Source organism: Ambystoma mexicanum, chromosome 12, assembly GCF_040938575.1.
Source record: "Ambystoma mexicanum isolate Mex_15411 chromosome 12, UKY_AmexF1_1, whole genome shotgun sequence".
NCBI classification, from domain to species: Eukaryota; Metazoa; Chordata; class Amphibia; order Caudata; family Ambystomatidae; genus Ambystoma; species Ambystoma mexicanum.
Window position 1 is genome coordinate 139866748 of NC_090936.1, and position 14534 is coordinate 139881281.

Consider the following 14534-nt stretch of genomic DNA (forward strand, 5'->3'; position numbering starts at 1 on the left):
CGCAGCTGCAGGTAGTTAAAGAGCTGGTAGGTATAGAGCCGCAAATGTAGTGCATCACATACCACCTGCACAAGTGTGCATGTGTGCCACTTTCTCAATGTTGGTACAAGCCCCCTATTCAGCAATGCAGCTGGCCTCTCACAATGAGAGTTGGTCACAGCACAGTCAGTGAGGGAGAGAGCGGCGCCCACCACACCCATCCCCCTACACCAATGCAGTCTTGTGATCGTCTCCAGTCAAAGAGCGAAGTGGCAATGGGCACCGCAACGCAGAGTGATCGAGACACCACAGGTGGTTTTCAGGATACTAAGACACACACATGGCTCCTCTGCAAGAACACATTGAGGTCTAACTGCAGGAAGTCCACATATTGCATGCAACACAGTCAATATGCCAGCTTCACCAATCCAGCAAACACCAGGATACAGTCTTCCGCAGTTTGTATTGTGTACGGTGAAGGATCGTAGGTGTGGATAATATGAAAGGCTGAAAGCAAAGGCAGCAAGGGCATGGTCAATAGGGGTGAGGAATTTAGGACTGTGCTAGTCTTCAAATGTTTTGTCTCCCCACTCATGTTTGTGTGTGCAATGGCCGATCCGATGGTTGATTCGATTCTTATCCAACACGGGGTCAACTGCAGCCAATAGGTCCTTTTCATTACCTCAACCCACCCCTCGGGCTGTTGTATCCTTCCTAGAGCGCTACCAGGTTTGAAATGGGCCTCAGAGCTGGCATGGCGAGCCAATGACTCAGGTAGGCCTTAGTCAGTGTTTGAAGCGGGTAACTCGGCTATCCGTTCGGTAGTCCACTGGCACAGCTCTCTGGTTCATCAGCACCCCACAGGTGGAGCGAGCTAAGCGGAAAAAAAGGCATGAAATCAGGATAATTCTGAGAAATTTACAGAGCACTCTCAATGAGACTACATGGATCAGCTACCCAGCAGTGCCCCTGAAGGCCCACCTTTTAAGTGGTCATATGAGAGAGGGCTATCAGCTGCCTCCTCCCGGGAAAACTGTGGCAACCTTTCTGGATGTGCAGATACAGGTGCAGACGAATAGCTTGGGTAGAGGAATAGCCACTTAACAATGGCGTCTCCCCGCTCCAAGATGTGACGTTCCCAGAAACAAATGGAACGCTGCCCATTTTAACCTTGCGTGTCGTACAAATCTAACAGTTCCTTCCAGGACCGCTGCGAACACTACAGATTGTTTTTGGACCCCAGACCTTAGCGCCATTCACAGCACCACAGATCTGAGTCAGCCTTTCATGACCCAGACCCGTTCCAGTATTTGTTGGAGAATTAGAGTCACTTTACTTTTTCAAGACTTTGATTAATTCTGTGGTGATTCTAACAACCATTTGAAGCGCATCAACACCCCACACCATATGCCGACTATTGCTGACATAGTTTCCCATAAAACTACCAGCTGCAGTTTTATGTAGTCTTTCTTTGTGGATTGACTCCTTTCAGGTAACTGTCTTACTGCATGAACTGAAGCAGAATGATTCTGCTGGCCATTTATTTATGTTTTCTTGTTCCCATATTACTGCAGTTCTTCAGTATTAAAGACCTGCCTGCCTGAATCCTTCACAGCGCTCTGGATCATCCAATGGTGTTCTGGTGGGATAGATGAGGGCACCTCTGATTTCCTATTAACGGGCCTTCCTTTTTCTTTCTCGCCTTTACATACACACCCCATGGTTCCCAAACGCCAGGTCTTTAACAAGTTCTGATAGCTGGCACATTAGTGAAGTTGGAGGTTCCCATTTCTGAGCACCTGTACATGTTTCCTTGTGTGGCATTCAAACACCAACATCAAACTATGTGCCTGGATTAAGGTAAGGCCTTAATACAGGGGATGGCAATTTAAAACAAACTCCAAATCATTTATGCTAATCAGTTGTATTTCGCCATCTCCCTTTTCTATGTAGTCCGCCATGGACCCAAAGTGCAGTGCACTGGCAATGTACAACCTGGCATCACAGATCCCCCCCCTTAATAATGTGCAAATCCTTTCGTGTTGGGGTACAGTCCACAGAAGAAAGCCTACAAATTTGACATTGCCTGGCTGGTTAAGATATTCACTCATCCCTATTCTTGGCCACAGACCTGGATGTTAGCGCTCACTGATCTGGAGTTCTGTCCCACTGAAAATGACTGACCTGTTTAATAGTTTTGTATTCATCTGTGCCTTTTCGTGATGTTCCCTACTCATCATACCCAGTTCGCTCCAAACTATTCACTAATTCTGCTGCCCTAACACCAAGTTTATCCCGACTATGTGGCCTTTGGGCCATTTTAACCGGACTATCCTAAAATGAGCTACCCAAAATATAAATGAAGTATTGTTAACCTTGCCACATGTTATAATTCAGTTATTAACAATTTTATTTTTGTAACAATAAAAATAACAGTACAGTCATTGGGTGTACGCCTGCACACATTTCGGTTCCTCTCACAGCTATGAAAGCTCCCCTATAGGTTATTTTGTGGGGAGAAGTCTCACACCTTTTCTTTTTAGGTTTATTTAGCCCTAACATTTTAATAATCTAGTAAGATTGTGATGCCATTTTGTAGGGTGCCACGAAATAGATCAATTACGTCTGAAATATTGTGTAAAACAGAACAAATCAAATTACAGTCTGAAGAACTTACTTTTACAAAAATGTATGAGAGCTACCATCCCACTTTGTCCCCGCCAGCCCTCCTCAAAAGTCACTAAACTTACACAGTACTTAGGAATGTTACTACACACAACGCTAGTCATCAATAGCAGCAATATCGGCTAAATAAATTATGCATTCTTTGCCCAGATACACAAACAGTTTTCACAGCTGGCTGATGTTAGTTAGGACACAAATTCATGATGTGGAGCAGCTCCCAAATCCAGCTTCATAATTTCTACAAAATGGGCTACAACTCCTGTTTGTGATGTATTTCCCCCCTCATCCATAGCCTTCAGAGAAACCAACACCTTCTCTCCTCAGTGGTGTAGAAGAACACTGCACGACCAATAGACAAGACTGTGTCTGGAATAGTGACATCTCGGTGCCTTCCGAATAAAGAGAGAACTAAGTCTGGATCCCACCTTCCCCAAACACCTTTTTGAATTGACCAGGTCTTCTTAATGAGTAGCTTTTGTTTACCTGTTGACAAATGCAACCATCTGTAAAAGTTATCAAAGCCAATATGCGCTTTAGGCAGGAATGTTCCTCACGGCTTGTGCCCTGCCCGCCTTTTTGGATTTCTTTTCTTTGCATTTTGGGTAACACTTACTAAGCACATCTCACCTCTGAATAATCAAATGGCGTTTTATACAATATGGGCTTAATGCTTATGTACTCTTGGAGCAGCAATTAGTCATGCAGCTTGGTAGATGATTGGGGGGGGGTTATATGTGCACTCACAGATAGTCGCTATATATATAGTATTGTTAACCTTGCCACATGTTATAATTCAGTTATTAACAATTTTATTTTTGTAACAATAAAAATAACAGTATATATATATATATATATATATATATATATATATATATATAGGAATGCTCAGGTTCTTCGCCTCTTCATACAGTCGCAGAGTTTGTTTTTAGAAACAAAATAATTAATAGACTGGTTATCCAGGAGCAAGACAATCCCCAGGAACACCAACTGTACTGCACTATAAAATTGCTCATTTGTTCTGTTCTGCAACAACTTTCACTGCAGGCCTGGTGGTAGGCACCACTGTGTGTGGTGTGTATGTGTGGCGTGTAGGCATATGTGGTGTGTGTATGTGTGGTGTTCAGTAATGTAGAAGAACAAGTTACTTACCATATCTGGTAACGTTCTTTTGATGGGATGTTCCTCCGACGTATTCCACTCTTTGACAGGTAATGTCCACAGCTGTGCTGCTCCGGAATATTTTCGTTAAAGGCGTCCTGCGTCAATGGCGTCGATCCGTTGTCCCTCGAGGGCCTCGGTCGAGGGTCGACGTCACCAGATGTTATATATAGGATGCACGGCACCCGTAGCCTCAGTTATAGTTTTTTCCCCAGAACGTGTGGCACCAATCTCCTGCCAGTATGACCGCAGAAAGCCTATCGGAAACGTAAGCTGCAATCGCATAGGAAATTCAGTAGAGGGGCAGGCTGGGAGGGCGACGTGCAATACGTCGGAGGAACATCCCATCAAAAGACTGTTACCAGATATGGTAAGTAACTTGTTCTTCGAGGGGATTTTGTCCTCCGACGTATTCCAAATCTATGACAGACTCCCAAAGCAGTACCAATTTATGGAGGTGGGAATAGAATTTACAATTTAGAATTTTAGAATGCCCAATCAAATTGCTGAATAAAGGTCTGCCTTGCCAAAGGCCAAATCCTGCCCATGGATGGAGTCCAAGGAATAGTGTCTCACAAAAGTATGGACAGAGGCCCATGTGGCTGCTTTGCAAATATTGCGAATCGGAACACCCCACTGTAGAGCAGTGGAAGCAGCCACACCCCTATTAGAGTGAGCCGGTAAGCCTACTGGAGGGTCCTTTCCCGCCAAATGGTAACACTCAGTAATAGTCAAAATTATCCATCTAGACAAGGTCTGTTTGGAAACAGCCTGGCCCACGCGCCTTACAGCATAACCAACAAAGAGCTGCTGATCGTCCACTCTGACCCGGGACATGCGTGAGAGATAGAAATTCAAAGCTCTTCTAGAATCCAACCTATGGAGCCTCTCCTCTTCCTTACCAGGATGTGGAGGATAAAAACGCTGGAAGAATCACATTCTGGCTCAAATGGAAATTCTGACTCAACCTTCGGAAGAAAAGAAGGCCGCACCCGCAGGACAACCCGGTCCTTATGGAACACAGCAAAGGGTGGCTTGGCGGAAAGTGGCTGCAAATCACTCACTCTGCGTGTGCAAGTAACCGCAACTAAAAATATAGTTTTAAAAGGACAACAGACGCAACGGACAAGAATGTAAGGGCTCAAACGAAGCTCCCATTAGGAACTTTAAAACCAAATTCAAAACCCATCACGGCACCTGGAGAGGCAACGGTGGAAACACATTAGTTAGCCCTTTTAGAAACTGAGAAATCAAAGGGATCTTAAAATAAGAACATTCCTCAAACGAGTGCTTAAATAAGGACAGCGCCGCCAGGTAACCCTTAATGGTACCCACTTGCAGGCCCTTGTGGGCTAAAGAAAGCAAAAAAGACAAAACCAAAAAGGAATGGAACTTTGGAAAGGATCCACATTCTATACCCTGCACCAGTCACAGAACTTTCTCCAATCCGAACGGTACAGGGATTTCGTTGCGGGCCTTCTGGCCGAAAGCAACACCTCCATCACGTCTTCGGGGAGGTCCCAATCCTTATACCTCAACCTTTCAGTTACCAAGCATGAAGGCCGAGAGACTTGACCTCTGGATGGAGAACCCGACCCCCCCTCCCGTGAGAGCAGATCGTCTCGGTAGGGAAGACGGCGTGGAGGGCAGATGGATCTAGAAGGTCCGGGTACCACGCTCTCCTGGTCCATGCCAGAGCAATGAGGATCATTTGGGAACCGAACCTCCATAACCTCTGCAACACTTGCGGAATGACGGGGACTGGAGGAAACGTGTACAGCAGTGGGAAGGACCACTCTACTACGAACGCGTCCCCTAAGGCTTCTCTGGGAGGAAATTCCCGCAAGCAGAATCTTTCGCACTTCCGGTTGACACTGGTGGCGAAGAGATCCACTTGTGGGGTTCCCCAAAAGAACTTCCTGAGCCAGCTCCCACTGGTGAGAGACCGTGCTCTGCCTGCTCAGAGCATCCGCCGCCGCGTTTTCATCTCTGGCCAGATGAACTGCCAAGATCGAAATTTCTTGCTGGATGGCCCAGATCCAGAGCTGCATTGCCTTCCTGCACAACGGGAGTGACCCTGCCCCCCCCACCCTTTGTTTGCTGAGGTAGTGCATGGCCACTGTATTGTCTGTCATAATCAGGACATTCTTCCCCCGCACAGACCACAGAAAAGTCTTCAGGGCTAGCCTGACGGCCCTCAGCTCCAACAGATTGATGTGGAGTTTGGACTCCGACGGAGATCAACATTCGCCGGCTGTCAACTCGTTGGCATGAGCTCCCCAACCTGTGAGGGATGCGTCCGTCGCGATCGTCACCTGCGGCTATGGCTGCCAAAATGGTGCTCCCTTCATCAGATTGCCTTCGTCGGCCCACCATAGAAGCTCCTGGGCGACCGAGGTCGGAATCTGAACGGGATCTGACATCCTGCCGGAGAACTGCGACCACTGCATCTTGAGATCCCACTGCAGAGATCTCATCCGCAGCCTGGCCTCTGGCACCAGGAAAATGCAGGATGCCATGAGGTCGAGCAACCTCAAGAATTTGAACGCCGGGAGACTCTGGGCACGTTGAAATTTGTCCACCATCTGCAGAATGTGATGAGCCCTCACCTGGGGAGGCGAACACTGCCCCAGGGATGTGTCCAGCACTGCTCCAATTTACTGGAGCCGCTGGGTAGGTGTCAAATGGGACTTCTTTAAATTGAGAGAGAAGCCCAGCTTGTGAACGGAGTGGCAGGTGACAGACAGATGATCCAGGGCTTGCTCGGGAGAGCACGCCCTGATCAACCAATCGTCAAGGTAGGGGTAGGCGTTAATCCCCCCTTTCCTGAGATACGCCGCCACCACCACCATCAGCTTGGTGAAGACCCTCGGGCGGAGGTCAATCTTAACGGCAGGACCTGAAACTCAAAATGCAAGTCACCAACCGGAAACCTCAGGTACTTCCTGTGCTTTGGATGAATCGGCACATGAAAGTAAGCATCCTTGAGGTCTAGAGACACCAACCAATCCAGAAGTTGAAGGGCCTGGAGGACTTGAGAAAGAGTTACCATCTTGAACTTGTCCTACCTGAGGAGCTTGTTCAACCAACGCAAGTCCATGATGGGTCTCAATCTCCCGTCTTTTTCGGGATCAAAAAATAAATCCACATGAGGACCTTGGACTGCGGCTTAATAGGAGAGAAACCTTTTGGATAGATAAACTTGGTCGTTTATCTCCTCATGGGCTCAATGAAGAGATTAACTATCATTGCTACATTTAACTATGGCATAGTGATTGAGTGGCAACCAATATTGAAGGTTCAGTATACTCTATAGACTTTCCCTTGAACCTCAGATTTGTTGCACATGGACATCATGCTTTACGTATGACAGTATTCCACTGTCTTGTGCTATTCCAGCTGCTTTAGAAGTTGTTTTTTCTGCATCTGATGCCTGGGTCTCCAGGTGACATCTAATATTTATTTTTGTTTCCCTGATTGAGAAATTTGCATGTCGCTCTTAATCTGCTAAATTGGTTTATTTATATTCACATAGATGTATACACTTTGCTGCCGTGCCTCCCGGATGTCCAGTCTGGGACCCAAGGTGGCATTGTTTTCAATGCCACCTTTAGTGGCAGATTTCACTTTTGTTGATTCTTTTTATATTTGCCATTTTGTATTCAAACACAGCTGTTTTTACGCAGTATTCTTTTCATTTCCATGCTGATTCTATAATTTTATTTTTTGACATTATGCACTCTAGAATTTGTACTGGACCACCGTTAGACTAAATAATTACTTAGTTCACACCTTGGGGACTTAGAAATCGAGATAGCATAGCTATTTGAAAGTTACCCGCATCGCGCCGTCTTCCAGACGCGATGCGGTCACGTGGTTATGTAAATAACCCGTTTCCTAGCAACGCCACAACACGGCGATGCGATGCACTGCAGCGTACAGACGGCTTGTTACACGGCCGTGCTGCGTTCACAAGTATCTTTGCATTTTATTTTAGATTGTAATAGGTAAACTGCTTCACTTAAACACATGTAGCCCTCTGATTACTCTAACTTTCATGCTTTTAGAAAGCCGTTGTGACCGCTGTCCTTTATTGGACCACGGGTGCTACTGACAGCCTGACACTCCAAAAAAAGCTACACTGGCTACATACCGGTATAGAGGTACCATTTGTTATTTGTTTTTCACTCCTACAGCCTCATTATGTTGCTTATTTACTTGCTCCTTACTGCATTTATTTTGTCGTTTATTTCCTAATATATATTCCAACGCTCAAATGAACATTCCACACTCGGGTATGTGTTTAAATTTTCTTTATTGATTTATGCATGTGTTTTTATGTTGTGTTCACATTGTTTCAATACAGACTTGCCCTGATGAAGGTGTTTGCATACTCCGAAATGCATTGGCATATTAAGTCCATACCTAGCATGTGATGTGTAGCTGCAGCCTCACTAAGATTCCATTAGTGTTGTGCTCTTAGCAATAATTTTTGATAAACCATTATTCAATTCATCTTTAACTTCAACTCTTTTTGACTATCATTTTTGAAATTGGATACAAGCACGTTTGCCTATATACAGGAATATTCTGAAGAAAGTCTTTAACTTCATAACCCTTTGTTCTGGGTATAACGGAGAGCGGCTGTGTGACTAAGTTGGCCATACTTGGTCTTTTCCTTCACTGTTACTTTTCGAGTCAGGGTGTCTCCAGACTCTTCACAGCCAGCTCCCTCAAAACATTTTTTGAGAAGCTTCATTCATCTGTTTACTTTGTTACTTCATTTTAAGAATTATCATACAGTGGTGCCCACTTATTCCTTTCCAGAAGATGGGATTGCACATCAGGAGCAAACCCCGACTTCCGCAACCACGCAAACCTGCGTATCACGGTGCTCGCACCCATGGACCGGCTGACACAGTCTGCCATGTCCAAACACGACTGAACGGACTCACACATGGCATCCTTGCCGTCTTGCACGAGGGCTAGAAAACCATCCTGTTCCTCCCCTTTGGGAATATGCTCAGCAGCCAAAGACGCACAGTTCCACAGAGTGAGTGAATCTCGCTAAGGCACAAGTGGAGTTGGCTGCCTTCAACGCCATATCCCCAGCGGAAAATACCTTCCTCGCCCAACCATCAAAGCGGTTATCGTCCCCATCAGGAGGGATGGTAGGGTACACAGCCTGCTTCGAATAGGCCGTAGCCGCCTGCCACACCAAACTCTACGGAGTAGGGTGCGTTGATAAGTAGCACGGGTCACCACTGGATGGGCGGTATTTTTTCCGAAGCAACTTATTAACTGCTGGTAGACTCTCCGGAGCAGTCCAAGCCGCCGCCACCCTCCTTTGCAAAGCCATGTGAAACGGTAACACCGGGTCAGTTGGTGGACCTTGATCCAGGATGTTCGTCAAATCATCCTGAGCAAAAAGAGGTGGAACAGACCATCCCAAGTATTCTGTTACCCTTGACATGGGACGCCGATAGGAGGAATCTGCATGCACCACAGGCTCAGGTCGGCCAAACGCCACTTCCGGAGAAGTGTCAAGGCCACTAGCGTCATGCAATGACTGACGGAGTTACTCCATCTGACTATGCCCAGACAAAAGATCATCCGGGACATCAGAAGGCACAACCATCGCCTCGTCAGACAGTTCCTCAACCTCTGAAATGTCTTGCAAAGGCTGGACAAACTCCAATCTAGGAGTAGGAACAGAATAGGGCTCAAAAACAGGCCCCTCAGACTTAATGAGAGCCTTCCTCAGAGGTTCCACAGCCCCCCGGGGCATCTACGTCAAATCCTCCACAAACCGCGTCGACTGAATCGGCGTTGATATTGACCGAGGCGCAGACGGCGTTGTCAACTTCTTTGAGGCCAGAGCCCCGAGAGTGTCCCTCGACGGACATGGCGCTGATGCCTTCTTTGAAGGATTCACAGGTTCCGATGGTCTTGAAGGAGTCGAGGACCGGGACCTGATCTGGCATGGCTATGGCGATCTCCCTTTTCCGAACGGGACCTCGACGGCTCCCAATGATCGCGCCAACCGCCCGAGCCCGAAGGCGTGCGAGTGGTGGACCGAGCCTGTTCCTTGTCGACTTCTTTCGAAGGCGCGTATGGAATTGTGCCTTGCGGCTCGAAAATCGCCAACATCTGCCGGCGGAATGATTCCCATTCGGCCGGCAACGAAGACTTGGAGGGACAAGTCAACCGTCTGGCGACGTCGTCCTCCGACGAGGACGGGGAAGGCAACCGGTGACAGCGCTTCCTAGAATGCCTCGATGAGGCAGAGGAATGGGGGGAACCACTCCTAGACCGAGACCCCCTGGATTTTCTCCGACGTGGAGAGTCGCCCCTCGAGTAATCGGTCGAAAGCCCAGCGGATTTCGATTTATGGGGCTTAGACACCCTACCTACCTTCAATTTCTTCTTACTTTCCCGCAAGGCCTTAGACATCAGGGACTGGCAATCCTCGCAGTTGTCGGTGGCGTGGCTTTCGCCGAAGGCACCAGAGGCAGATGTTGTGCGGGTCTGTGATGGACATCTTTGAACCGCAGTCCCGACATTTTTTGAAGCCCGACTTTGGGGTAGTAGAAGAAGACTTGCTTTCGAAGAGAAGAATCGAGCGCGCCGAGATTCCCAAGCAAACACGTTTGCGGAAAAAACTGAACTGAGGCGACGGTGCCTTGCGTCCTATATATAACATCTGATGACTTCGACCCTCGACGGAGGCCCTCGAGGGACAACGGATCGACGGCATCGATGCAGGACGCCCTCTGCCGAATATCTTCCGAAGCAGCACAGCTGTGGACATTACCCGTCACAGATGTGGAATACGTCAGAGGACACAATCCCCTCGAATTGGGGTGTCTCTGTGATACGGCTAGCCTCCTGCAAATAGCCAGGACTTGAGGCCTGGTGGCTTACCTAGTTTTTTGTCTTTGTCCCTTGCAGCCAAATGGATTTTCAACTTTTCAGTGGGCGATTTCTTTGCAGTCTGCATGCAAGCCACACTTGACCCAGATGGTTACAGTGCGCTGCCTTGAGCAGCAAAAATAATGGCCATTATGCATAAAGGTTAGTTAGGACACAAATGTACGGTGTGGAGCAGATACCAAATCCAGCTTTATAATTTCTACAGAATGGACCACAACTCCTGTTCGCGATGTGCTGTGCTCACCTTGTAGAGTAATAAGAGTATCGCAGAAGACTGTATCCAGAACGTACCAGAGATAAATGTGGTAAGAAATGGCAATTTCTACTATATGCAAATGCTGCTCTCAAGTGAAAAGAGTGGAAGCAGGATAAGCAGCAAGTTCGTCCTTGCTCCATCACAGGTCACAATGGCAATTTCTTTTCAGAGTCCCTGCTCTATTTGACCAAGGAGGGGATATGGCCAGAAAGGAAGAAATGAAAAATTATGGAGGAGCAAGGTGGGACCGGTAGGTAATTCCTGACACAATGAATTTGGGGTTTTGCATAGACTCTGAAAAAACCTAAATAAAACAATACACTACTAACCATAATTAACCACTCTTATTCACTTGAAAGAAGTTAACATCATGTTTCAATGCACACACATAAGCTTGTTTCAAAATGCTTAAAATTGCGAAGAAAACTCATTACAAAAAGGGTTCAGTGCAATGTAGACAAAGCTGTCCAAAGAAGACCTGTTAAGAATTTGAGATAAGTTGCTCAACTTGACTGCCTGTGCAGGAATTAATTAATAACAAATGCTCACAAGATTGGCCCCAAGCCTCAGTCTGTGGCCTGCACAAACCTGATCTACGGTTTGGCAATACTCCGTGGCCCTCGCAAACCTAATCCATGGACTGCCAATTTGCCCGACTCTCCCATCTCACTTTCCTGAAAGTGTATGTGCCGAACATCAAAGAGGAGCTTCTTTTTTTCACCTATTATGCCCACAAGCCACAAAGAGAACGTTTGCACTTCGCTGGAGTTTTTGCCCAGGCTCCCCACTGACTCTTGACATTTTTTTATGACCCCAAAAATGGTCCCCTCTGAAAAGTCTTTTTGTTCTGTTTTGAATGGCCCTATGAGAATTTTGTTATATTTTGCTACAGAATGCCGGATAAATTCCCTTCCCAATGCTTCCCCGTTAGCACTGTTTAATGTAAGCAATTGCAAGAACATTCTAGGACATTATGCTGAAAGCGGAGGAATGAAATCAAGTTCACAAGAAATCTCACTGGACCAACATTGGAACAACCCTGTTTGAATAAAAAACAAAACACTTAGGGCCTTACAACAGAGTCAATATAGCCAAAGTAAAATTCCTTCTCTGTCAGTGGGATTGCAATGACGTGGGATTGCAATGACACGCGCTTGCCTGTGATGGGACATTGCCACCAGGACTAAATACTGCTAGTGCAACACATTTATTTGCTTTTCCAGCAGCTACTGAAATACAGCAAGTATAACCATTGCTCAGGGCAATTACTGCCAGTGGTAAAATTCGGGCAGCTCAAAGGGCTGCACAAACAATTCTTCAATAATCATGCATGTTTTCACACATGGCATTTTTCACACAGCCTCAATAGCTTTTAGATGCTACCTTCTGCAGGACAGGCTCAGTGTGGATCCTCTTTTGGGCATTAAATCCAGCCATGGCCTGGCTGGAATTGTTCCCTGTAACGGGGACTGTAGACAGAACCAATTCAGCTGGCTGTATTAATTACGCCCTGCGTTATTTAGCCTGGCCGAGCAGATTTTATAAGTGTTCCGTATTTCCTCTTTCTGTAACAGAATTTCATTTCCACAGGAAACCACTGAAGCACTGGGACTAAAAGGGTAACACCACCAGCAATTGACAGTTATGATGCTAGCATTTGAGACGCCCTTATGGCCTCATTGTAATATGGCTATTACACAATTCCACAAATAGCTGCTCTTCTGGACAAAGATCTGGGTTTTACAGCAACAGAATGATATTTTGATTCCAATTGAAGACTGTAAAAACAATTTCGAGAATTCATTGGATGTGACCATAGACCACCAACAGCCAGTAACTTGATGCGTTTTTGATAAAATCGGTGGAGGTGTGGGGGTCACCTTCCTGGACTGGAATATGTAAAAAGGGTTTTTAGATTAACCTAGAAGTACTCTTTCAAGCATCATACAAAGTAAAAAATAAATAAAAATAAAAACCCAAATAAAACAAGGCTGGTGCTGTACCAGAAATCACATTACCTTACAACCTTCGCAAGCATGAACTCCATAATGGTAGCCCGAGGCTTTATCCCCACAAACTTTACATTCAATGCTTAGCGCTCCACCAGGCGTTTCATCTACGCTACCTGGTGCGGTCGGGAAGCTAATGGAGGAAGGACTTGATGCAGGTGAAATGGTGTCTAAAAAAAAAAAATAAACAATAAAAAGTGCATTAAAAGAAAAGGAAATGCCATGGGAAACAGAATGTCAATCCTTTCTCCCACACCCAGCCCTGCATGCACTCTCCTTCCCCTTGCATTTGGTTGCCCATGCATGCACATTTATCCTGATAACCATTGCAATGCGCAGGGGCAGTCCTGCAGGCTACGCCACTCATTGACCTCTGGTATGGTCAACGAAACAGACATCAGGCCAGGGAAATTCTTCAAGAGAAATTGATTCAACTGAGTAGTTGATCAGCCCCTTGGGTGGCTTACAAAACGAAACATGGGTGCCATTTTCACAAACACTAAGAACACTATGCAGGTTCTAGAGGTTGATGGAATGGGAGAACACAGGAAAATATGTTCCCAAGAAAGTGATGTCTTAAAATGTATAAACAAATAAAGATGTAAAATCAACCAGCAAATGTCTAAATACAACTAAAACAAAAAAAGTTCCTTTTAAATGAGTGATTTTTTTTTTCCTTCATGACCTTTTCTTCTAATCTGGTAACATGCTGACTTGTGACTAAAGGGGAGGTTCTCTAAGCAATTGTATTGGCCCAATCGATCGGGCATGTATTTGAGCATACATCGATCGATCTGAATGTTTTTCCCCAATGCACCTTACCTTCCTTTTTTATCACTGAAGAGGCAAGGTCAGAATACGCCTCCCATCCCGGAAGACCCTCGAACAGGAAGATACAAAGACAACATGGCCACCGATCGTACACGCTCACACCAATCCCCACTACTCCCCCAATGGACTCCTACTATGGGAGATACCCGCTCACCAGGCCCTACAACGTAGGTGCGTGCAAACATTACCCAAAGTGGACAAAGACACACAAGATGATCTGGCTACATCGACTAAGGTGCCGAGAAGCCATGAAGTGAAACTAGTTCAAAGAAAACTGTCGAAATATGCACTAGAAGGAGCATTACTTACTAGCCCCAACCCGCAAACCCAAGCAACACCAGCTCAACAACAGCCTCAGTACCAACAACAGATCCCATACAAACTGACAACAACATGCACCGCCCATGGGAGGAGGGTACATGGGAAAGAGTGGATACCAACAGAACTACCGTGGACAGGGAGGGTTCCATTGGGGGCGAGGGTTCGGATCACAATCACATCAAGCATGGCCCTGGCATATATGCCAGAAATAGCAGGGAAAGTATGGAGGAGACCAGGTGAGTACATACTTAGACCAGAGACACCACTAGACGAGAAGGAGGGAATGATTGTATCCATAGACATTGAGGGAGTAGTGGCAAGTACATGCAATTGATGACCAAGGGAAGGCAAGGAGGGCAATC

At 46.3% G+C, this 14534-nt stretch overlaps 1 protein-coding gene across 4 annotated transcripts in view; it reads right to left on the reverse strand.

The window, feature by feature from the left end:
- PPARA (peroxisome proliferator activated receptor alpha) overlaps positions 1-14534 on the reverse strand; it is a 491326-nt gene that overhangs the window by 243096 nt on the left and 233696 nt on the right. For 3 of the 4 annotated variants that reach the window (XM_069628182.1, XM_069628181.1, XM_069628183.1), the window contains one exon: positions 13030-13190. The exons of the other annotated variant lie outside the window; for it this stretch is intronic. In XM_069628182.1, coding sequence (XP_069484283.1) covers positions 13030-13190 — 161 coding nt within the window. The remainder of the gene's footprint in view (positions 1-13029; positions 13191-14534) is intronic. 4 annotated transcript variants of the gene reach the window in all.